General features: G+C 33.6%; 1 protein-coding gene across 3 annotated transcripts in view; it reads left to right on the top strand.

Moving 5' to 3' along the window:
* COPS4 (COP9 signalosome subunit 4) overlaps positions 1-24,404 on the top strand; it is a 41,855-nt gene extending 17,451 nt beyond the window's left edge. Inside the window, exons 3-10 of one of the 3 annotated variants that reach the window (XM_028506561.2) lie at positions 1,837-1,988; positions 2,759-2,862; positions 5,279-5,432; positions 5,596-5,746; positions 12,091-12,261; positions 17,228-17,343; positions 18,582-18,666; positions 23,892-24,404. In XM_028506561.2, coding sequence (XP_028362362.1) covers positions 1,837-1,988; positions 2,759-2,862; positions 5,279-5,432; positions 5,596-5,746; positions 12,091-12,261; positions 17,228-17,343; positions 18,582-18,666; positions 23,892-24,025 — 1,067 coding nt within the window. In that variant the 3' untranslated portion in view covers positions 24,026-24,404. The remainder of the gene's footprint in view (positions 1-1,836; positions 1,989-2,758; positions 2,863-5,278; positions 5,433-5,595; positions 5,747-12,090; positions 12,262-17,227; positions 17,344-18,581; positions 18,667-23,891) is intronic. The other 2 variants (XM_028506563.2, XM_036027192.1) reach the window with 2 other exon arrangements.
* Positions 24,405-24,787: the final 383 nt, after the last annotated feature.

Here is a 24,787-nt window from a genome sequence, read left to right as displayed (position 1 = left end):
TAAACAAAACAAAAACAAACTAAGCATACTACTAGAACAGAATCAGAATCACAGAAATGGAGATCACTTCAGGATTTTCAACGGGGGAGTGAGGGTGAGAGAGGAGGAAAAAGGTTCAGGGAATAAGAATAAATGGTAGGTAGAAAATAGACAGGGGGAGGTTAAGAATAGTATAGGAAATGTAGAAGCTGAAGAACTTATATGTACAACCCATGAATATGAACTAAAGTGGGGGAGAGTATGTGCAAGACGGAGGGGAATAAAGGTGGCGAAATGGGACAACTGTAATAGCATAATCAATAAAATATATTTAAAAAAAAAGAGAGAAATCTTCAAGGGAAAAAAATCCAGGCTGGATTGGATACTGAATTAACAACATCAAAGATAGAAGGGGGGAAAAAAAAAGAACAAAAAAGTAGTATCAATGATACTTGATAGAACTTTATAGTATGCTTTTCACATCCATCCCACACATTCTTTTTAATAATTGTGTGACTACATAGTATTGATAATAGATATTCTTGTATAATGTAAAATGAATCTCAAGATTTTCTCAAGGACATTCAGTTAGTGAGTGGCAGAGCCCTGACTGGACACTAACTTTTCTGACTTATAGTCTTTATTTATAATACTTATATTTCCCTGAGAAGTGCTAGTTTATGTAGTCATTTCTTTCTAACACTTATTTGTCCAATGGACCATACAGTGAAACTGTTTTCTAGGTCACAGCCAGTATTTAAAAAAGAATTCCAATGAATATAAACTGATTATTTATAAGGCCTGTAAGTTACTGCCTCAAAAAATTGGGACTTGCAATGTGAGAAGAACTGGCTTCAGAAAAAGTGTTAAGACTGGCTTTATTGAGAATATTGCACTGAAGTAGCAAAAGAATGGTGCTTTTTGTAAACTTTGACTTTTATGTAAACTTTGAATCCAAAGAACCATTAACAAAAACATTCTTCTGTTAAAATCATTTATGTCAACTGAACAGTTATTGAATCATCATTGTGTTTTCATAGTAACTGCTAATTTAAGACAGTTTAAGCATGGTTCACAAGCATGATGCATTTAAAAAATGTAATAATAGTATTAATAATAACAGTTGTTGAGTGCTACGTTCCAGGTACTGTTCAAAGTGCTTTATGTGCACCGCGTTTAAATTTCACAACAATCTTGTCCACATTTTACAGATGAGGAAAAAGAAGCATGGGAAAGTTTCTTGTCTGAGGGTGTACAATCGGGAATGGTGGAAGCAGTGTGGCTCCGGAACTTACTTTCTTAATCATGTATAATAATAACCTCATAAATGTTTATAAATAATGTCATAAAATATGCCAGTACATCTAGTACTTACTTAATTTCATTTTTGTTGCTTTTATTGGAAAGTGTAAGTGGTAGTAACTGTCACTACTTGCTTTATTTAAATTTCATGAAATTATTTCACTGTTTTCTTCTTTAAACTCCTTTCTGTAGCTAGATGAGATATAAGGACATAAATAAAAATACGAGTGTTTCTGTGCCTTTACTTTGTATAAAAATAAAGAAGAGAAAGGAATAATATAAATTCTCAACTGTTAAAACTTTTTTTTTGCCAACTATTTCAATTTCTTAGAAAAGTTATAGTAGTTTTGCTACTTTGGTGTTTCTTATGTAATCAAGTAATTAGGTATAAGGAAAACTTATTCTGTAATATGAGATGATAGGTATGTGAAAATCCAGGAATAATGCATTATAGGTTGCACTAATATATATTGTTTTTAGTGTTAATTTTAGGTAAAGATTGTATAATAAAAAATTTATAAATTATTCATTTTTTTATCTTATTTTTTTGATAAGTGGTAAATGAGAATGTCAGCCTCGTGATCTCTCGACAGTTGCTGACGGATTTTTGCACACATCTTCCCAACTTGCCTGATAGCACAGCCAAAGAAATCTATCATTTCACCTTGGAAAAGATCCAGCCCAGAGTCATTTCATTTGAAGAGCAGGTAAAAATCTGGAGCAGTGATTTTTTAACTTGAGATAGCAACAATTATTTTGAGCGATACTAAATTTTTATTCATTTTTTAGAAGATTGTATTTATTTTTAAAAAGGGGAAGGGAGGGAGAGAGGGATAGAAATATCAATGTGTGGCTGCCACTTGAACGCCCTCTACTGGGGACCTGGCCCACAACTCAGGCATGCATCCTGACTGGGAATCAAACCAGTGACACTTTGGTTTGCAGTCTGGTGCTCAATCCACTGAGCCATACCAGCCAGGGAGAGAGATACTAAATTTTTAAAGGAAATAATCATTTAATTTTATTTTGTCAAAACTGTTAAACAGCATTTTACAATATATAACAAAATAAATATTAGAGTATAACTCCAACTGATGTTTGCTCATTAGTTACAGTTTGATTTCATATATCAAAATTACTTTATAGACAATTTTTAAAAATCAGTTAAATTGTTAATAATGCTGATAACAGGAAAACTCTAGCATTATCTATTCAGTAACATAAAAGCAAAACTTAATAAACTAAGTTATTGCCATAATCCACATTGTAACAGTGTGTTACTTCAGTTTACTCTTTTGCTATTCTGTTACAAAATTCATAGAAAAATTTGGGTGGTCTAGATAAATTTTTACTATTTATACTTGCTAGCTTGATATGTTGAATTAGAGCATTGTTGCAATAGATAAACTTATTTACTTATTTTATATAATTAATTAACTGATGTCAGTTGATATAACATTTATACCTACTATTTCAGGTTGCTTCTATAAGACAGCATCTTGCATCTATATATGAGAAAGAAGAAGATTGGAGAAATGCTGCCCAAGTGTTGGTGGGAATTCCTTTGGAAACAGGACAAAAGTATAGTAAATAGTGGATATTGGATGGATATGTATATCTCTCTCTATATATCTATATATAGGTATAAATACATATGCATATATATGTATAGGTACACATATCTATATACTTGTACATATATATAGATATATACACACAACACATACAAAGGATATGTATAATTGTTTGCTTTTGTTTTTTTCTTACATTCTAGTGTTGGAAACAGATGATGAACAATTTAAGAAATAAAGTTGGCAATATGTTAGAAGGTGATAAGGGCTATGGAGAAAAACAAGGGGCAAAGTGGGGGACAGGTTTATCATTGAATAGGGTGATGGAGTGGTAGGGTGATACTGATACCACCTTCTCAGACTTTTGAAGGAGGTAAGGGAATGGCTATGAGCTCTCTGAGGGAACAGTACTTATAGGTCCTCTTAGAGAAGATGGCTGCTGCAAGGGCTCTAAAATGGGAGCATGCTTGGAGTGTTTTAAGAACAACAGGGAGCCTACTGGTATGGCTCAGCGGGCCTATGAAGCAAGGGGTTGCAGTTTTGATTCCCAGTCAGGGCACATGCCTGGGTTGCAGGCCAGGTCCCCAGTGGGGGCTACAAGAGACAGTCACACATTGATGTTTCTCTCCCTCTCTCCCTTCCTTCCCCTCTAAAAATAAATAAATAAAATCTTAAAAAAGAAGAAGAACATGGAGACCATTATGGGTGGAATGGAATGAACAAAGGAGAGAGCAGTGGAGGATGAGATCAGAGTACTAGAGACCAGATTATGTGAGGTCTTGTAAGTCAGTGTAAGGCCTTTAGATTTTCTTTAAGTAAAATGAGGTGGAGCCATTGGAACTTTTTTTTTTTACAGAAGACTGACATCATCTGACTTATATTTTTAAGACTTACTCTGATGACTGAGTTGAAAATAAACTACAGGCATGCAATGACAGAAATAGGACCATTAGTTAGGAGGCCTTACACACTACTGCAGATGAAATGGAGATTTTGAGAAATTTTGGATTCTGAATGTTTTTAAGGTAGAGATAAGGATTTCCTGATGGCTGGATAATGGAGTGTAAGAAAAAGAACCAAGATTAGTCCTAATTTTTGGTCTAAACAACTGGAAAAATGGAGTTGCCATCTATTGAGTGATGAAGAATAGGTTTTGAGGGAAGATCAAGAGTTTTGTTTCATACATGTGATAACTAAGTGGAAATATATATAGTAGGGAGTTGAAATATATTAGTCTGGAGTTGAGAAAAGTCTGGACTAGAGATACGCATTGGGAGTTTCTGATATATAGGTGGAATTTAAAGCTGTTAGATTGGATGAGATCTCTAAGGTAGGGAATATAGACAGAGAAGAGGACTGAGTAATGTGTAGTTCTCTTCTCTATTTAAATTAATCCCATTTACCAGGACTTTTGCTGGTAAATAAGATTGATTTTTCTGTGAGGATTAATCTTGAATTATGTGGTTTTTTTTTTTGATTATGTAGAGTCTTCAGTTATGCATTTCCTGCATAAAATATGAGCAGTGTGATAAAGAAGAAATGAAAACCACTTATAATCTCACCACCCAGAGATAATTGCTATTATTTTAATATATGTGTGAAGAGCTATATTTTAATTGTTTTACTCAGTTTTTCACTTTGCAAAAAATATGTGATGACTGTTATCACATAGTAATTATTATAATAACTATATAGTATTCTATCATCTTTACATACCACAACTCAATTGATTACCATAAATATAATTGGTGATTTCCATTTTTTCCTATTACAGATACTTACGGATATTTATTCATTTTACAAATGAATATCTTTGTATATACATATATGTGTACATCCATGATTATTTTCTTGGGATTTGAGATTTATTTTCTAGAGGTAAAACACAGGGTAGGGCAAAAGGAAGTTTAAAGTTGTTTGTATGGAAAAATAATACAATAATTAAATAAAGACACAAAAATAAACTCTGTATTTCACATGCTCACAACTGTAAACCTACTTTTGTCCCACCTGTATAGTGAGTAAAGAGTACCCACTATAAAGGAGTACAATTTAAAGGAGTCAAAGGATGGTTAGAGAACACATTGCCATTTTTTCCCCAGTATGGTTGTACTTCCTTATCATCTCATCAGTTATATATATAAATATCCCTGAACTGGGCAATTTTTCTTGTAAGATCATTGACTTGTGAGATTACCTGAAAATTAGAAGATAAAATGTAACATGAACAATGATGATAAAAATAATAAAAATTCTATAAAACTTAGTTTGTATATATTTCTTAGTTTTTGTATATGATGCATTAAAGAGTTTTTTATTTCATTATATTAACACAATATATATGGAAGAGATAACTTTTTTTTACCACCCCTAATAATTTCTTGATAAAATAATTAGTTATTCTTTCTTTTTCTGTTTTATCCTAGACAGTACAATGTGGATTATAAACTGGAGACATACCTGAAGATTGCGAGGCTATATCTAGAGGATGATGATCCAGTCCAGGCAGAGGCTTACATAAATCGAGCTTCATTGCTTCAGAATGAATCAACCAATGAACAGTTACAGATACATTACAAGGCAAGCAGCTAAACTGATTTGGAATTAATTTTGTATTAGAGAATCCTGCTATACTAAGATGCTCCAGAACATCATAAATTCTATTATATATTAGAAATTCTCTTTATTTTTTGCTTTTGCTTTTTAATTCCCCCCACCAATTGAAACCTTTTCCCTTCTATAGGTATGCTATGCACGTGTTCTTGATTACAGAAGAAAATTTATTGAAGCTGCACAAAGGTACAACGAGCTCTCTTACAAGACAATAGTGCATGAAAGTGAAAGACTAGAGGCCTTAAAACATGCTTTGCACTGTACCATCTTAGCGTCAGCAGGTAAAAATGTCATTATGCTTTAATGAACAATTTGCTTAATTTTTTAGGCTTATTACTACTAGAGGATTTAGCAAGGGGATGTCTTATTAATGCAGTTATGGGATATTTAGTTTAGACATTTAAACAGAAACAGCAATAAAATGGATTACCAACTTAAAACTTTTTATAATTATGCTCTATTACCCACAAGTATTAGGAATAATTAGGAGATAATGTCACATTTAGTTCTCCTAAAATATCACTGAAAAAAATAGATACCAAATTAAGTGAAAATTACACAGAGGGGTTAAAAATTAAAATCTAGAGGTAGCTGATAGATAATTAATGTATTGGTTCAGGGATTTTTAAAAAGATTTTAGAGAGAGAGATATCAATTTTGTTGTTCCACTTATTTATGCATTTATTTTTTCTTGTATGTGCCCTGACTAGGGAATCAAACCTGCAATCTTGGCGTATTAGGACAATCCTCTAACCAACTGAGCTACCTAGCCAGGGCCGAGATTTATTTTTAATCTTCAAACCTCAGTTTTAGGCTTGGCATTTATCCTCTTTTTCAATAAATGTCAATAATGAACTGTTCTTTTTTTTTTTTTTAATTATAGCATGTAAATCACTCAACTTACAAAGCAGAAAGGGCATTGAGAATAATGCTGATAATTCTAAGCCATGACTTTTCTAAATCATTTTAGAATGTTTATTCTTGAATTATGTTTAGTTGAGAACCTAATAACATGGTCAGACTATACATTTTTTTTATGAAGCAGTAATCATATTTTTGTTACTGAAAAGGCAGTATATAGAATGGTACTGCATCTTGTTCCAAACAACAATTACCAGTTTCTTATATTTCCTTCTATGTAAAAGTGATATACACATTTTTGCAGCTTGCTTGTTTATGTACTTATATTGTTGTAGTGGTGTTTCTATATCAATACATATAATTCATTCTTTTTGATTTTCCATTGTTCAGTTTTTTGTGATTTAGTCAGTTACAAACAGTGCTATCAGTTACAGACAGTGCTATAATGATTGTGCACATATATGAGTAAATATATAGGTTAATTCTTGAGTTTGATAGAAATTCTATGTTGCCCTTTAATTTATACTCCAAACAACAATGTCCACGTGTACCTGATTCCTCACACATGTATTGCTAAATATATTTATCCTTGCTAATCTGGTAGATGAAAGATTGTATTTCATCCTAATTTTAATTTGTATTTCATTTACCTTGAATGTTTTTGAGTATTATTTCATGTTAAAAAATCATTGTTGATGAACATTTTTTTAGTGAATTAACTGTTTATGCCCATTAGTAATTTTTTTTGAGTTTTTGTCCTTTTCTTGGTGACTTATAAAAGCTCTTCATTTAGTCCTGACCAGCTTGGCTCAGTGAGTTGGGCATCATCCCACAAAGCAAAAAGTCACCGGTTCAATTCCCCATCAGTGCACATGCCTGGATTGTGGGCAAGGACCTTGGTTGAGGGCATGCGAGAGGCAATCGAGAAATGCTCTCCCACTCTTTCTCCCTCCCTCCCTTCCCTTCTCTCTGAAAATAAATAAATAAAATCTAAAAAAAACCCTCTTCATTTATGTAAGAAATTTAAGTTTTTCTTCCCAATTTATTGTCCCCTTTTTTGACTTTGTAAATGGAATTTTTGTCTTGCAGAAACTTTAAATTTTTATATAGTTAACTATATTAATCTTTTTTTATGGTCTCTGGGTTTTGTTGACTTGCTTGGAAAAATCTTTCGTATTCTGAAATTGACATATTTTATATTTCCACATGTTTTCTTTTAGTACTTTAGGTTCTCAAATCATCTGGTCTCAGGACCCTTTTTACACTTGAGCACTTTTGTTTATGTAGGTGATATCTGTTGATTACTGTATTAAAAATTGAAATGAGAAATTTAAAGTATTTTATTAATTAAAAGTAGTAATAATAGATCTATTGTATATAAACATAAATAGCATATTTTAATAAATAACCACATTTGCCAGAACAAAAAATGTTAGGAGAATGGAATTGTTTTAATTTTAAAAAATCTTTTCAATGTTCAGTTTAAAAGACAAAACTGAATTCTTAAAGGAACTTTTGTTCTCAACCTATTTGTCATATGTTGTTTTAGTGGAAGTAAATGAAAGAAATCCAGCCTGGGGCATGTAGTTGGAAAAAATAGGCATATTTAATTGCTTTTTCAGATAATTGTGGATATTATTCTTTGATACTATATTAACTAGACATGTAGTATAGTTTCTTGCAGGTTAGTTGTAGTGTGGCATCTGAAACCATAACACTGAACACTGCATTCTGTTAGGATCAAGTCTTGGTCTGTCTTGCCTGTTTTTTTTTAAAGATTTTATTTATTTATTTGTAGAGAGGGGGGAGAGAGGGAAAGAGGGAGAGAAACATTCATGTGAGAGAGAAACAGGCACCCCAACCAGTACTGAACCCAGAACCCAGGCATGTGCCCTGATAGGGAATCGAGCTGTCAACCTTTCACTTTGCAGGAGGATGCCCAACCAACTGAGCCATACCACTCAGGGTCTGTCTTGCACTTTGAATGTATATTTTACACATTTTGTACCATTATATATTGGTTGTTTGGAAAATAGTGGTTTACTGAGTTACTCAGAGCTTCCAAATATTGATATACTTACTTTGTTATACAATATTAAAATATTTAAATATATTACCACTGATCTCATCAGAAAAACCTTTAATTATTGGAAAGCTCTCAAGCTCATGGTGGCAGATTGAAGTTTTGAAAAATTCCTATTGTTTTGCTGAAAACTTGAATATTATCAGGGACAACAAATATTGTTGATAATAGAGACAGGCCCACTTTGTTCATTTTTAAGAATATGTTTTCCAAATACCCACATCTGAAAAGCTGTAACTTGTCAGTCATTAATTTATGTAAATGGTGTTCCATGAAAAAAAGGACTAGTTCAGCTTGCAGTGTTTCCTGGGGACAACCATTGCACTTCCTTTTGCAGCAGAACTGCTTTATGTGCATTTTCCATTTCGTCACACAAATATTAAAAAGACGTGTTTTCAACTATCAAGATTTAATAAAAATAAATTTTTACTGCTGTAAGGACACTTTAAAGTGAAACTATATTTCTGTTTTGACTGTTGAGTGTGACACAATATATTTTTGGCACCCATGTCACTGCCCTGATTGGTGCTGTGGTGCTAGTAGTTTTAGCTAGCCACCATTGCCTTTGTACCAGCAGTGCAGGTGTCAAAGTAGTGAAAAAACTCAAAGGGTGTCTTTGTGTTACAAAGAAAGTGTTAATCTCACTGATCCCTTGAAAGGTCTTAAGGACCCCCTTTGAGAATTGCCACTAAATTTAGGGTTTCATTTTTTTATCTTCATCCTTCCTCCTAGTCACTGCCTCCAGCTCTTGTCCCTTAAAGAGTAATCACTAGTATAGATTAGTTTTGTCTAGTTCTTACTTAAATTTATCTATAAATCCTGATTCATTTGGATTTGTTTTAGTGTAAGGGATGAGATAGGGAAATTAACTTTTTTTCTTAAAAGGCTAGTTGTTTGAACTAGCATCCTTTATTGAACAGTCCACCCCCCCCCCCCATTGATTTGAAGCACATTATAGTAGATTTCTGGACATAGTATTGTTTCTTTAATTAGCCTCTCTGTTTATGAACATACTGGTACTCTGTTCTTTGAATTAAATATAGCTTCATAACATGTTTTGTTATCTAGTAGACATACTCCCCCTTTATTACTTTTTCCATTTTTTCTGAATTTTTGTCATGTTCATTTTCTCTCTCACACAAATTTTTGATACATCATTTTAAAGTTACTTGTGAGTCATTATGACCTCCCTTCCTTATATATTATCATGCATCTCCTAAGAATAAGAACATTTTTTAATATAACTGTAATAGTATTACTTTCCCTAAAAAAATTAGTGGCGATTCCACTGTAGAATTTACCATTTGGTCTATCACTGTCCGAGTTGTCTCAGGAATATCTTTTACACCTGCCTTTTTTCTGCTAAACAAAGAACAAATTCACATGTGGTATTTGCTGATTGTCTTTTTACTCTTCAGATTTTTTTAGTCTAGAATAGATTCCTCACCCTCAACACAAGTTTACTGAGATACAATATAGTTAACATACAACACTGTATAGTTTTCTCACTTAAAAAAAAAGTACTGATTTTTTGAAGTTGTGTGGAATGTTCTTCATTCTAGATTTGTTTGATATATATTGTTTATTCATTCCTTAATCCCAATTACTTTCTCTAAAGTGTAAGTTAGCCGAAGCCTTGATTAGATTCCAGTTACATTTTTTTTTTTCTAGCAGGCATGCCTCACAGTGATGCTGTGTCCTTGAGCAGTTGCCTCACATCAGAGAGCACATAATGTCAGGTTGTGCCACTGTGAGTGATGCTAAATTTGGTCATCTGGTTAAAGTAAAAGCTCCATTTTAAAAGTACTTTGTCCTCTTTGTATTTCATAATTTCTGGGGTGCTTCTTTGACACTACGAAAATTCTGTTTCCTAGCTTCCTTTCACCCTGAAAGCCTCTTGTCATGTTTTTTCCTAGCAACCAGCCACATCCCCCAACCTCCAAGCATAATCATCAGTATGTATGTTGTACCTGCTTCTTATATTTACATAAATGAAATCTTATAATATACTGATAATATGCTTGTCTTGTTTCCTTTGCTTAGCTTTATTAAATTTATCCATATTGTTACATATAGGTATAGTTTCTTCATTTTCATTGTGTGAATATGCCACAATTTATCCTATTGTCTTTGGATAAGATCCTATTGTCTTTGTCTGATTGGCTGTTAGGAACAGTACTGCTATGAACATTTTTGTATATTTGACTTTGTTTTTTATTTATTTAGTGTGTTACTTAATTACCGTCCTTTTTGATGCTCAAAATTGTCCCAAATATGACTAAATAATGTCTTTTTGACATGGCCCCATTAATCTTGGAATACTTGTCTGCATTGCAGCATAAAAAGACGCTTTAGGCTTATCTTGTATTCTTCCTGCCTCGGACTTGAAATCAGCTATTTTTCAAGGATCCCTAGTTTCTTTTAATGGGGATACCAAGATCAAGGTGCTAGATATGCTCATTGCCACTGGGTGTTAGGCCCTTTCAGAATACAGAGCTAAAAATATATTTAAAGAGAAAATTTGTTCATTGTACTCTTTCAATTTTTAATGTCATCAGTTGTCATGTAATTTTTCACCATTTAAAGATCCTTGTGCCCTGGATGGGTAGTTCAGTTGGTTAGTGTGTGATCCCAATATGCCAAGGTTACAGGTTTGATCCCTAATCAGGGTATAAGAAGCAACCAGTGAATGCATCAGTAAGTGGAACAACAAAGTCATTGTTTCTCTCCCTCTCTCTCTATCTCTATCTCTATCTCTCTCCCCCTCCCTCTCTCTCTAAAATTAGTAAATTTAAAAAGTCAATAAAAGTTTTAAAAAAATGGAGATCCTTGAAAATCTAAATTGAACCTATGAATGTTAAGTTTCCCATTAGAGAAATATTTGTTCATCTTGTATAAATTATTTTATTCCTACCAAAGAAATGCATGTTCATTGTAGAAATACAAATAAGTGAGAAGAAAATAACAATTAGCTATAATTTGAACCACTTGTAGGATTTTGGTGTATATCCTATTCTTCACAAATGAATATACCATTGTTTCTCATTATTACCTGTTTGTGAATTTGCCTACTTGCTAAAATTTATTTGTCACCCCAGAGTCAACACGTGCTTTTGTAGTCATTTGCAAATATGTGCAGAGAAGGAAAAGATTTGAATCATCCCAATGTATGTTTTCAGCTGGAGTTGAATAAGACAGTGCTCTCTGCCTTCTTGGTTTCACTTTCGTACTGTAAAGTTCCTTTTTGTGGGCTGTTAGTAGTGTATTTTTCACATTTTTGTGCTTTTCTATGGTGATTTTGATGCTTAAAGTGGCCCCTAAGTATAGTGCTGAAGTACTCTCTTGTGTTCTGAAGAAAAGAAAGTGTATGATGTGCCTGATAGAGAAAATGCATGTATTAGGTAAGTGTCAGTCAGGTATGAGTAACATAAAACAAGGCTGCACAATGATTAGCTGACAAACATGTGACCAGAGGCTCAGAGGGACCTAACCCTCTATTTCCTATAGGAACAGCAGTTGAGTATTCACTAATTTAGTGTTGGCCTCAACTTTATAAAACTGCCACAAATAATGAAACTTGTTTATTTTAGTAGGCAAAATGGGGTCATAAGAAAGATTGTTTTTCATTGATAAAATAAATAGTGAGAATATTTGATGTTCATTTTCATTTGTTTTCCTTAGGACAACAGCGTTCTCGAATGCTAGCTACTCTCTTTAAGGATGAAAGGTGCCAGCAACTTGCTGCTTATGGGATCCTAGAGAAAATGTACCTGGATAGGATCATCAGAGGAAATCAACTTCAGGAATTTGCTGCCATGCTGATGCCTCACCAGAAAGCAACTACAGCTGATGGTAATGATCATGTCTTAGAAGTATGTGGTAGTGAATATTTAGGTACATGCTAGTGGAAAGTGTGTTAAATTTTAAGCATCTTGATATCTTTCTGTAACATTTTAACTTAACACTTTTTTAAAAAAGAATATTGACTGAAGATGAGTATCATACACAGATAGGGGTTTGACGTATAAAAATAGCCCTATTGGAAAGCATTTTGTGGAATTATGCATTTTTGGGAAACTGTAAGGGAAGTAGAGTTATAGACTAGGCTTATTGTGCCTGGTTTTTAAAAAAACTCAAACCATTTGCTAAGTACCTAAATTAATCTTAAACATTAGTTTGCTTAATAATTATCCGGTCTAATTTTAGATATATAGCAAAATTTGGCACAGTAGCTTGGCTAAGGTTATTCAGGGTAAAATTGTTTCCAATAAGAACAGAACTTGTTGTCATGTTTCCTCACTAAGGGATGTATTTGCTTAAGTTAGACCGTGTTTGCCAGGAAAGAAACTTTTAATAGATGCTTGTTCATAATAACATCAGTTATTTTATAGGTTTTAAAGTAGCTTATAACAATAACACATGATAAAAATATAGACATAGACCATCAGAAATGTGGAAAAGATTAAAATAAACATTCAGATCTGTTAGATTCACTGCTTTGGATTTACTTTCATCCTAATGAAGAGAATTTATCTGTAAAGAGTCATTTTTGTAGGATTTGGCTAAAAGGTGTGCACTTCACCCAGTCTTACTTCCCTGAGTTAAACCAGATTGGTGAAGAGATTCCATTGACCTTCTGTTGAATTTCTTTCATTTAATTTTACTTTAAGAAGGAAACCAGTCGGAGCACTTAATATCTTGCTCCCTGGCATATGTCATCATTTTGGCTCAAATAAACTTTTTTTAAAGATTTTATTTATTTATTTTTAGAGAGGGAAGGGAGGGAGGAAGAGAGGGAGAGAAACATCAACATGAGAAACATTGATTGGTTGACTCTCATATGTGCCACACCAGGGACTGAACCCACAACCCAGGCATGTGCCCTGACTGGGAATTGAACCGGTGACCTTTCACTTTGCAAAACGATGCCCAACTAATAAGTCCCACCAGTCAGGGCAGGAAACCATTTGATTTCTATGTGGCTAAAGGAGATATTTTTTTCTATAGGCTATTCTTTATGCAATCCTGAGGAAAAGTTCCTTTGTTAAGATTAGTTGTAATTCTCCTGAGCAGTTGGATGTTTGTCTTATTTAAAGACACTGTGAGTTGATAAACTGTTTGATATTCTTAATTTGGTTGGCTGCTAGAAAGCTTAAAATTAACTTGTTCTCCTGTAAATACTATGTGTTTTGATTGTTGCTACTCTTGTTTTTCTTTTTTAAATTTAAATTTCTTGTTTTTTAAATTATTAAATTTATTGGGGTGACATTGGTTAATAAGATTAGCTAAGTTTCAAGTGTACAATATTATAATACATCATTGGTATATTGCAGTGTGTGCTCATCACCTCTTTTTTACTTTTAAATGCTCTTCTGTGCATTCTTTTAGGCAGCTTTAAGTTCCTTTTGCAAGAAGATGTCTGACAAAAAAGTTAAAAGCTAGATAAATAAGAAAAAGTTTCCATAATTGATATAAGTGAGCTTCCAATTTGACTTTGAGCTTTCCAGCTATGAAAAGAAAAAAAAAGATGTAATTAATTACATAATTTTTTTCTAAAAAGAGGGATACTCACTAGATTCTGAGAATGAAAATGATTCTCAAATTTGTCACATAGGATTATAGAAATAGGGCAGAGGTTTTTCCTTTTTCATTTTAGATCCTGTTGTTTTTCTTGTTTATTTTTATTTTTCTTGGATATTTTTATTTACCATCATTACAACTCTAGGCTAGCAATCTTTTTTTTTTTTACATTCATTATTTTGTATTGGTTTAGGTTAGCAATCTTGAGACATAGTATATTCCCAGAGTTGTAGAACATTACTACTCATCTACTTTCTGCTCAATAGACTTGCCTATTTTGGATATTTAACATAAATGGAATCATATATATGAGGGAGGGCCCCCCCCCCAAAAAATGGAATCTATTTATAAAAAATTTTGTATTTATTCTTACATGTTTAAACTTAAGGCAGCTTCAAAGTACTCTCAATCTGATGTAATATACCTATTGAGATTTTTTCCCACTGCTCAAAACAGTTTTTGAACTTGCCGATTTCAATGACCTTTTACTGCTTCTGTTGTTTTTTGTTTCACCTCTTCCACATGGGCAAAACATTTCCCTTCGAGGACCTTTCTCATCCGGGGAAACAAAAGGAAGTAAAATGAAGTTGTTCTGGCGGAGATTGTGTGAAGGGGGGGGGCATGGGAGTCATGCTGTTTTTAGTCAAAAACTGCTGAACACTCAACTCAGCACATGGTGTGGGCAGGTGAGTTTGTAAATCCTCCATCATGAAATGGGCAAATGTGTTGAAAGAGTCTTCAAAAAAAATTCACTGAAGCTGAACGCAGCCTCTCACAACAATGCCAGTTGGTACACTGATACAGATGTATTACCACAACATTCACTTAGCAGGGGAAGCCTGTACTACAAGGGGCCCCGCTCCAGAAGATAATTCCATTTTTTTGGGTCCCTCCTCATATGCATGACCTTTTGTGACTGAATTCTTTTATTTAGCATGATGTTTTTAAGGCTTATCTGTTGTAGCATGCATCAGTACTTCATTCCCTTTTATTGCCAAGTAGTATTCTATTATATGAATATACTGCATTTTATTTCTTTATCAGTTGATAGATATTTAGGTTATTTTTTACTGTTTGGCTACTAATAATGCTGCTATGAACATTCATATAAAAGTCTTTGTATGGCCATAAGTTTTTAATTTTTCTGAGTATATACTTAGGAGTAGAGTTAGGGGTCATGGTGACTCTGTTTAGTCTTTTGAGGAGCTGCCAGACTGTTTACCAAAGTGGCTGTTCCATTTTACATTACTGCCATTAGTGTCTGCAGGTTTCAGTTTTTTGTATTCTCTCCCACACTTGTTATTATCTGTGTTTTTGAATTACCCATCCTGCTGGGTATGAAGTAGTATTGATTTGCATTTCCTTGAGGGCTAATGTTGTTGAGCACCTTTTTGTGTATCTTTAGAGAAATGTCTATTCAGATCATTTGTCTTTTGTCCTTTTATTACTGAATTGTAAGACTTCTTTATATATTCTAGATCTGATCCTTATCAGTTAAATGATTTGCAATTCTCTCATTTTCTGTTCTTTCTTTTTTGATGGTGTCTTTTGAAACACAAAAGTTTTAAATTTTGTTGAAGTCTAACTTATCTGTTTTTTTTTTCTTCTATTGCTTGTGCTTTCAGTGTTGTACCTAAGAAACCATTGCCTAATCCAAGGACATGAAGATTCTGTTTTCTTCTATAAGTTTTCCAGTTGTAACTCTTACATTAGGTCTTTGATTCATTTTGAGTTAATTTTTATATATGGTGTAAGATAAGGTCTCATTTTATATGGATATCCAGTTTATTGGGGCAACATTTTTGAAAAGACTATTACTTTCCCATTGAATTGTCTTAGCATACTTGTTGACAATCAGTTGTTGCTAAATGTGAGAGTTTATTCTGGATTCTAAATTCTGTTCCACTGTTCTGTATGCCTGTGCTCATGCCAGAACCACAATGTCTTGGATGCTATATCTTTGTAGTAAGTTTTAAAATCGAGAAGTGTGTCTTCCAACTTTGTTCTTTTTGAAGATTGTTTTTGCTCCTCTTGATCTCTTGAATTTCCATGTGTATTTTAAGATTGGCATGCCAATTTTTGCAGAGATGCCTGCTGGATTTTTGATAGGGATTACATTGACTCTGTAGAACAATTTGGGGAGTATTACTATCTTAACAATATCAAATCTTTCATGTTTTCCCATACATTTAGGTCATTATATTTGAAAGTTGCTAAGAGAATAGATTTTAAAAGTTCACATCATAAGAAAAGATTTTGTAACTAGGTAAGGTGATGAATCTTACCAAAAATTATTATGGTAATCATTTTGCAACATATACATATATTAACTCATTATGTTACATACCTTAAACTAACACTGTGTTATATATCAGTTAAATCTCAATAAAACTGTAAAGAAAGAAAAAAGAATTGGGTGAATCCAGCAGTGTAACACCTTCAGGATGGGGCCTTAGGTCCAGAACTTCATCAGGCCCTGTATTACCTCATTTAAGGGAAGATGCTATACATGAACGGTTAGCTTGTTCCTACATTCTGCACATTTTTCACATTTGCTTTAGAATAAGGTGCTCTTGGAGTCCCCAAAAGAATAGAGATATTTCTGTTGAGTGATATGTATTGACTTTATTAAGCTTATAGAACAGGTTGCATGATTGTTTTTGCTGCTATTTGCTAATAAGAGTTAGCTTATAGCAAGAAAAGTTATAAATCTGCTAGCTAGCCTAAGGTAGCAGACCTTCAAACCCAAAAGGTTAAATTCACTCAGCTGGTTAGTAATTACTTGCCAATCACTCATTTTCCAAATATGTTATTTATATTTAATTGCATATTATTCAAGCCGTATTAAATAAGGCACTTGAGTTATGTTTAATGTTTTGATAGGCCCTGGCTGGTGTAGCTCTGTGGATTGAGTGCCAACCTGTGAACCGAAGGGTCTCTGGCTTGATTCCCAGTCAGGGCACATGCCTGGGTTTTGGGCTGAGTCCCTAGTTGGGGGGCGTGCAAGAGGCAGACAATTGATGTACTCTCACACATGGATGTTCCTCTTCCTCTCTTTCTCTCGCCCTTCTCTTCTCTCTAAAAATAAATAAATCTTAAAAAAATTAAGTTTTGATCGGAATAAAGACAATGATTATGATTTATTACCTGCTTAGAAATTTTCAGAAAAAGGGATGCATTTTTTAAGAGTATAAAACTAATTTCAAACTTATGACTGTCTTATTTATATTTATTTAAGGTTCTAGCATCTTGGATAGAGCTGTGATTGAGCACAATTTGTTGTCTGCAAGCAAATTATATAATAATATTACCTTTGAAGAACTTGGAGCTCTTTTAGAGATCCCTGCAGCTAAGGTATTTTCTTGTTTCCAGTAAATAAGAGAAGAGACTAAACTGTTGATGTAATGAGAAAATAAAATATATAATTTTTAGATATTGGCAACTGCAACAAAAATACACATAAAAAGCCTCAGAAAAATGGAAATAAATTATTTGAATGTTAAAATAGTGCTGTAGTGGAATTGTCTTTGTTTTTGTTTATATTTTATGATAAAGTGACATAGAATAGAAATCTTAAAAGGTTTCCAGATTATGAATCCCATTTTGTGAGCATATCCTTGCTTAGAGTCTTTAAATTTGATAGTGGTTTCTGATTTCTGACTAACTAAAGATTTTGATAGATGCCTTGTTACTTCTATTTTCTGCTCTTAGATTGGTTAAATATTTCTTCTCTTTGAGAGAATGACTATGGTAATATACCAAGCTACTCTATTGTAACTTCTGTGTTTGATTTAACCTAAAAAGTTGACTGAGTTATTAGAGAATTAATTTCATTCTTTGTAACGATAAGGGTTTAGTTAGCTATGTACAAATCCAGACAAAGTACCAATAGTATTGAGATGGTATTTCAAGTATCACTTATAAAACATTCTCTTAATTTTATAATATTTAAAAATATTTTTTTGTTTATTTACTTTTAGAGAGAGGGGAAGGGAGGGAGAGGGGGAGGGAGAAAGAGAGGGAGAGAAACATCGATTGGTTGCCTCTTACATACCCCTAATTGGGGACCTGGCCCACATCCCGGGCATGTGCCCTGATTGGGAATCAAAACTGCAATCCTTTGGTTCACAGGCCAGCACTCAATCCACTGAGCCACACCAGCCAGGGCAGAAATATTACTTTCTTAAAGAGTTTTTGGGTGATAAATGCTGTGAAAATTGAAATGAAATAAAATGAGAAAAACTAGGATTTTTTTTTTTTGAGGTGAGGATCCCAGTGAGAAAAAAATTGTTAATTTGATTTTAAGCAGAGATAAAAATTGGTAAAAGGGCTAGTTCTTGTTCAAAGTCTCACAAGCAAAATATATGCCAGTTAATTTAAAATAATGATAATGGATTGTTCCCAGAAAGAATTGGGGTGATATAATAGGAAGATTTTTAAGATTTACTCTTGTAATGAATGGCAGATAAATACATTTGTAAGCTGAGTGATGGTTAGCTAAACCAAGAGCTTTCAGTTGTCTTATCAAATGTGAATGTGTTAGAAAAGATAAATAAAGTGTCTGAAAATGAATTTATTTTTTATTTAAACAGGCAGAAAAGATAGCATCGCAAATGATAACAGAGGGACGAATGAATGGATTTATTGATCAGATTGATGGAATAGTTCATTTTGAAAGTAAGTTTTGCTTGTTTCTGTCCTAATGAAATATCAGTGAGGTGTTGTATATTTGTGATTAATATATGTTGAACAATTTCCTTTGACCTAGAATCTTACTATTAGAATAGGCTTATTACCCAAATAATTTAAAATATAGTTTTTGTGAACTTATATTCATAGACCTGTTTTATGCAGCATTTTCTGTGCTACATTTATTGAACACATGCCATGTAGTGGGCATGACAGCTGCATTTCCGATTCAGCAGCTCATTAAACTAATGGAGGTAGGTAAGTAAGTAGATCTCTTTACTTTTTCTCATTTTCTAATACCTCCTCAGCCCATATTCCTACATCATTTACATTGTGGACTTCGCTGTGCCCAGAACCATTCCACTTGAAAAATTTTAATTTGAAATATTCCACTCTGCCAATAACCATTTTCCTCTCTTTCTAGGGGTCCGTCTTAGTTACTTGCCCTTCAGCACTGTTTGACTGGATTGCAGCCTCTCGTCTGTTGACTCTTTTACCTTCTTTCAGTTAGCCCAGCCCTTTTTTATCTTTAATGTTCTTCCTATCCAGCTTGGATTCTGATTGATTATTTCATTATTCTTTTACATATGCTCAAAACACTTGTCTGCCCTGTTCTGGCTGTCCAGCAAAACTTCACCTTGAACGAACCTATTCTTCATCTTTCCCAGGCCTATACTTGAGTAGCTAACTGATGTTGAAGAGTCAGAACACCAGACAAATTGACCACCACTGCCAATTCAAGCTCAAGGGTCTTCAACACTACCTGGGATTCTTGTTACATTTTTTTAGTCTGTTTTTTTTCCTACTCTGCAATGATTATTTCAGATTTCTTAAATCTCTGACGCTTCCCCTTCTATCTCAGCAGATGCCCTTGTTTCATATTTCACAGAAGAAAAAAAGCTGTCAGTGTGAGATTATCTCCTTTATCAGATTTGTAAGATTCATAAATTTATAAATGTTAAATATAAATCTAATTCTGTCTTTTTCTTCCTTCATGTTGTCCTGGAGATGGTTTTTGTTTCCCTCTCCAGCTTTTTTTTTTTTTTTAAGATTTTTATTTATTTATTTTTAGACAGAGGGGAAGGGAGGAAGAAAAAGAGGGAGAGAAACATTAATGTATGGTTGCCTTTTGAGTGCCCCCTACTGGGGACCTGACCCCTAACCTAGGCATGTGCCCTGACTAGGAATCAAACTGGCAACCCTTTGCTTTGCAGGCCAATGCTCAGTCCGCTGAGCTACCCCAGCCAGAGCCCCTTTCTAGTTTTCCACCTGTGTTTTGTTTTGGATTTCTTGTCTGCTGCTGCCATTATCCCTCCTCCCTAAAGAATTTTACAAATAAACATTTTTCGGAACCTGAGCTTGGGAGTTATTTTTTGTTTTCATCCTTTTTCTGTTGGCTTCCTTCCATCAGTTTTTTTTTTTTTCTTTAAGATTTTATTTATTTTTAGAGAGAGAGGAAGGGAGGAAGAGAGGGAAACATCAATGTGTGGTTGCCTCTCATGCTCTCCCTACCAGGGACCTGGCCTGCAATCCAGGCATGTGCCCTGACTGGGAATCAAACCAGCAACCCCCTGGTTCGCAGGTCAGTACTTAGTCCACTGAACCATACCAGCCAGGGCTCTTTCCATCAGTTTTAAACATACTTGGGTTTTAACAAAAATTCTTTTATCTTTTAGGCTCATTTTGACTTTTAAACATGTTAAATAGAGTTGATTATTTACTCCCTTTTGATACCTCCCCTCCACCCCCATCATCTTGATTTTTGTCCTGTCCTTCATCTCGTTCCTCTGATTTCTTTCCTACTTCTCCAGATATTCTTTCTAGTCATCTTTGTAGTAGATTCTATAAGTCCTTTAAATTTAAATATTGAGGCTATTTGGGGCTTGCTTCTCAGCCTTTTCTCCTCACTCTACTAAGTTTCCCTAGTCAGTTTCATCTATTCCCATTGATTCAGTTACCATCTCTATGCAGGCAACACTTGTATATACTTTTCTAGAGTAAATCTCTCTTCTGAGTCCCACATGCAGTGGTTCTAATTGATTTTCAGGCATTTCATACCTGATTGTATCATGGGCAGCTGCCAAAATGAATTCATTCTCTCTCCTTTCTTCCTGCCTCCCACAGCAACCAAACAGCCCACCAGCCGTCTAGAAACCACATCATTCACTTTCTCCAGCATTCCTTCTCCTTCATCTTTCCTCTTCTTTGTTGGCCAGAATCCTTTCAATTTCATCTCCTAGGTGTATCTGGAACCCACAAACTTTCCTTCATTTCTTACTGTCACCAGCTTATTCTGAACCCCCATAACCACTTTTGGGCTTGAGGAATAAAGATATGAGAAAAGATATAGATATGAAGAAAAAGAAGCTCCTAACTTTTTTCCCTCATATCTATAATTGCTCCTTTCTCATGTAGTTGTCCTAGTACAGCCAGAGTGATTATGATCTTTTAAAAATGCAAACAAAAAATTTTTTTAAATTATTAAATTGTTACTCTGTTTCTTGGTACTCGAATGAATGGCTTCCCATTGCTTATAGAACAAAGTTCTATAAAGTTTCCAATACAACCAACCATAAAGGTCTTTTTGTTTTTTTTCCCAGTGTTGTAAATTCTTTCCTATATCAAACATTTTGAAGTATTCACTCCTTTCCCCAGTCTCTCCAACCAGGCACCAAGTGAATAGACAACTTAAGTTAATGTATACCAACTTGTTAGAATATGGAATATTTTTCTAATTTTCTTAGATTTAAAAAAATACAATGATATATATGCTCATTATAACAAATAAAGCATTATAAGAATAAATAAAGGAAGAGTTAATAAAATATTTTTACTTCTACTTACATTCCTCTATCTCAGCTCCCTGACATAACTAATATTAGTCTACAGTCTTGTGTGTCTTTCTACATGCTTATACAGATGAGTAAAAACATATAGAGGTTTTTTTAAGTTGCATCATATTTTAAAGTAAATAATGTTCTGCAAATTATTTTTAAAAGAAAATGTACCTTGGACATATTTTTAAGTCAGTAGATATAAGTCTCATTTATTTGTTTTAATATTTGTATAGTATTTCATAGATTTCAACTATTTATCTGTTGATGGGCATTCACTTGGTTTTCTTGTGCATATCTTTGTATACTGATACACTTAGTTCTATAGAACAGTGTCTAAAAAGTTGTATCCCTTGTTGCATCAAAGGATATATGTATTTTGATTCTTAATAGCTGCTATTTGCTTTCTGGAGTGATGTAGCCATTTACACTTCCACCAATATGAGAGAATGGCATGTTCAATAGCTAGATATTATTCCTCTTTTGTATTTTGCAAATTAGTATATTCTTGTTTTATTGTGCATTTCTTTGGCACTGGTGAAATTTAATATCATTCCATGTATTGGCCATTAGTATTTTCTCTTCTGTGAACTGATGTTACTTTTTCCTGTTTTTTTCCTCCCACACCTCTCCCAAAATCAGTTTGCTGTAGCTTTTGGTTTAATGATAATTTTAACTGGGTTCATTTTATGTGTTACAGATACTTTTCTTGTTCTGTCAGTTGCGTTTCTTTAAGGCAATAACATACCATAAACACATTTAAAAAAATTTTTTGTAGCCAAATATGTCCATTTTTAATTTTATGACTTGAGTTTCCTGTATTGAATAAGAAGGTCTCCTAAACCGTGGGGTAAACTAATATTTTTCTAAAATTCTTCTAATATTTTTCTTTATTGTTTTGTATTTAGAAATTTAATCTGTCTACAGCTCATTTTGTGTATATTTTAAGCTGTGGCCTAGTTTTTTAAAAGATGCATAGCCAATTATGCAAGTATCATTTTTAAAATAAAATACTTTTCTGATTTTTGATATATATGTTAGGTTCTATATAACATATTTGGATCTATTTGTATACTCAGTTTAGTTCTACTTATTTCTAAGACTACGGTAATAAAGTTATAGTAAATTTTACTATTTGTAGAACATCTCTTAACCTCTCACTACTTTTTTTTAATCAAAGTTAAAGTTCACATAACTTAAAATTAATCATTTTAAAGTGAACAATTCAGTTTCACAGCATGCTCACAATGTTGTGTAACCACTGTCTCTACCTAGTTCCAAAACATTTTCATCTCTCCAAAAGGACATCTGCCCGTTTAGCAGTTCCTCCTCGTTCCTCCCTCTCTCCAGCCCATGGCAACCACTAGTCTGTATTCTGTCTCTGTGGATATACCAATTCTGGATATTTCATAAAATAGGAATAATATAATATGTGACCCTTTGGCTTCTGTCATTTAACATGATGTTTCCAAGTTCCATTCATGTTGTAGAATGTAGTCAGTAGTTCATTCCTTTTTAAGCCTGGATAATATTGCATTGTATAGATATACCAAAATTCTGCCACTGTTTTTTATTTTCAAAATTATAATATTGTCCTGCTTAGAAAGTAAAACGAAGAAAAGGAGGATTGTCTTTGCAATCTCTTTAAATTTACATATCAATTGAAAAGGACCAATACAGTGAACTTATTTTTTTAAAGATTTTATTTATTTATGTTTAGAAAGGGGAAGGGGGAGACAGAGAGGGAAAGAAGCATCAAGGTGTGGTTGCCTCTTGAGCACCCCCTACTGGGGACCTGGCTTGCAACCCAGGTATGTGCCCTGACTGGGAATGGAACCGGCAACACTGGTTAACAGGTCGACGCTCAATCCACTGAACCATACCAGTCAGGGCGAGTTATTTTATGTTAAGTTATTTATGTTCTTGATGAGGATTTACAGTTCCTTCATCATTGATTCATGATGAGTTGTTATTTGTTTGCTTTGGGTTTAAATATTAAAATATTTAATTTAGAGAGTCAAGTTGAGACAGCCTGGACTATATAAATAGATTTATTTTCCCCAGTAGATGGCAGTGTCTTACAAGTCATTGGTGATAGCTTCATTGAACCTATCTTATTATTGTGGTTGAGGTTGGTTGGTTGGTTTTATTTTGCTTTCATGAATAATAATTGTGTGTACACATTTTTTATTTTAAATCACTATGTGCCAGTGATTTAGGTAGTTTTCTTAGCTTTTAGTTTATTAGCTTAACTTTATTAGCCAATATTTTTGGAGTAAACTTTTTTAAAAAGTAATATTTCTATATTTATTTTTTAAGATATTTGCTGTGAATGCAAAGGAGTAATTTCAGTTTTTTACATTATTTTTTTTTCTTTAGCACGAGAAGCCCTGCCAACGTGGGACAAACAGATCCAATCGCTTTGTTTCCAAGTGAATAACCTTTTGGAGAAAATTAGTCAGACAGCACCAGAGTGGACAGCACAAGCCATGGAAGCCCAGATGGCTCAGTGACTCCTTGCAGAACTTCTGTGCACACTACACCTTTTTCCATGTGGTACAGATTAATTTCACCATCTCTAAAACATTTGCATATCTATTTCAATCCCTTTGATGCTGGATTCCTCTTAAAGAAGACATTATTAGAGCAGGACATACAAACATTGAAAAATATGTAGTTCCCATATATTCAAGGTCTCTGTGTATCAAGCTAACTCAGATGTTTTGAAAGCTTTTACTTTAAACAGAGTAAGTGAAATATCTGTGGCTAAAAAGTTTGGGATTTGTGATAACTTTGTAGTCATGTAAAACTGAAGTGCTTTGTGCCTCTCCAAATGTGGTTATTCTAATAAATGGAGAAATGAGCCAAATTAAAGTAGTACTTTGTTTTTAATTAATGAGCAGTGGTTTTTCTTCCTTTTTCCTTTCAGTTAAGCAGATAATTTTACCTTATGCTAGAAATGCAAAGATAAGCCATTATGCCTTTTCTCCAGGAATTCATAATCACTGAGCCAATAGATAATGAGTGTAATACTTATATATAGTTGTACCAAGTACTGGTGCATTTAGCAGAGAAAGATCAAGGAAGGCTCCTCAGAGAGCATTATTTCAGCCTAAGTTTACAGAGAAATTGGGAAAAGACTTTCAAAAAAGCTTGTGGGCGACTGTCAGTTTCAGCTCCAGCACGTAACAAGCTTGCAAAATTATCACTCTACACAATATGAAGATAGTTGGAGAGACTGAAAGTCAATGGCTTTTATTAGCTACACCACAGAA

This window comes from Phyllostomus discolor, chromosome 1, assembly GCF_004126475.2.
Source record: "Phyllostomus discolor isolate MPI-MPIP mPhyDis1 chromosome 1, mPhyDis1.pri.v3, whole genome shotgun sequence".
NCBI lineage: Eukaryota > Metazoa > Chordata > Mammalia > Chiroptera > Phyllostomidae > Phyllostomus > Phyllostomus discolor.
The sequence above is the reverse complement of the archived record's forward strand: the minus strand, read 5'-3'. Positions and strand labels throughout refer to the sequence as shown.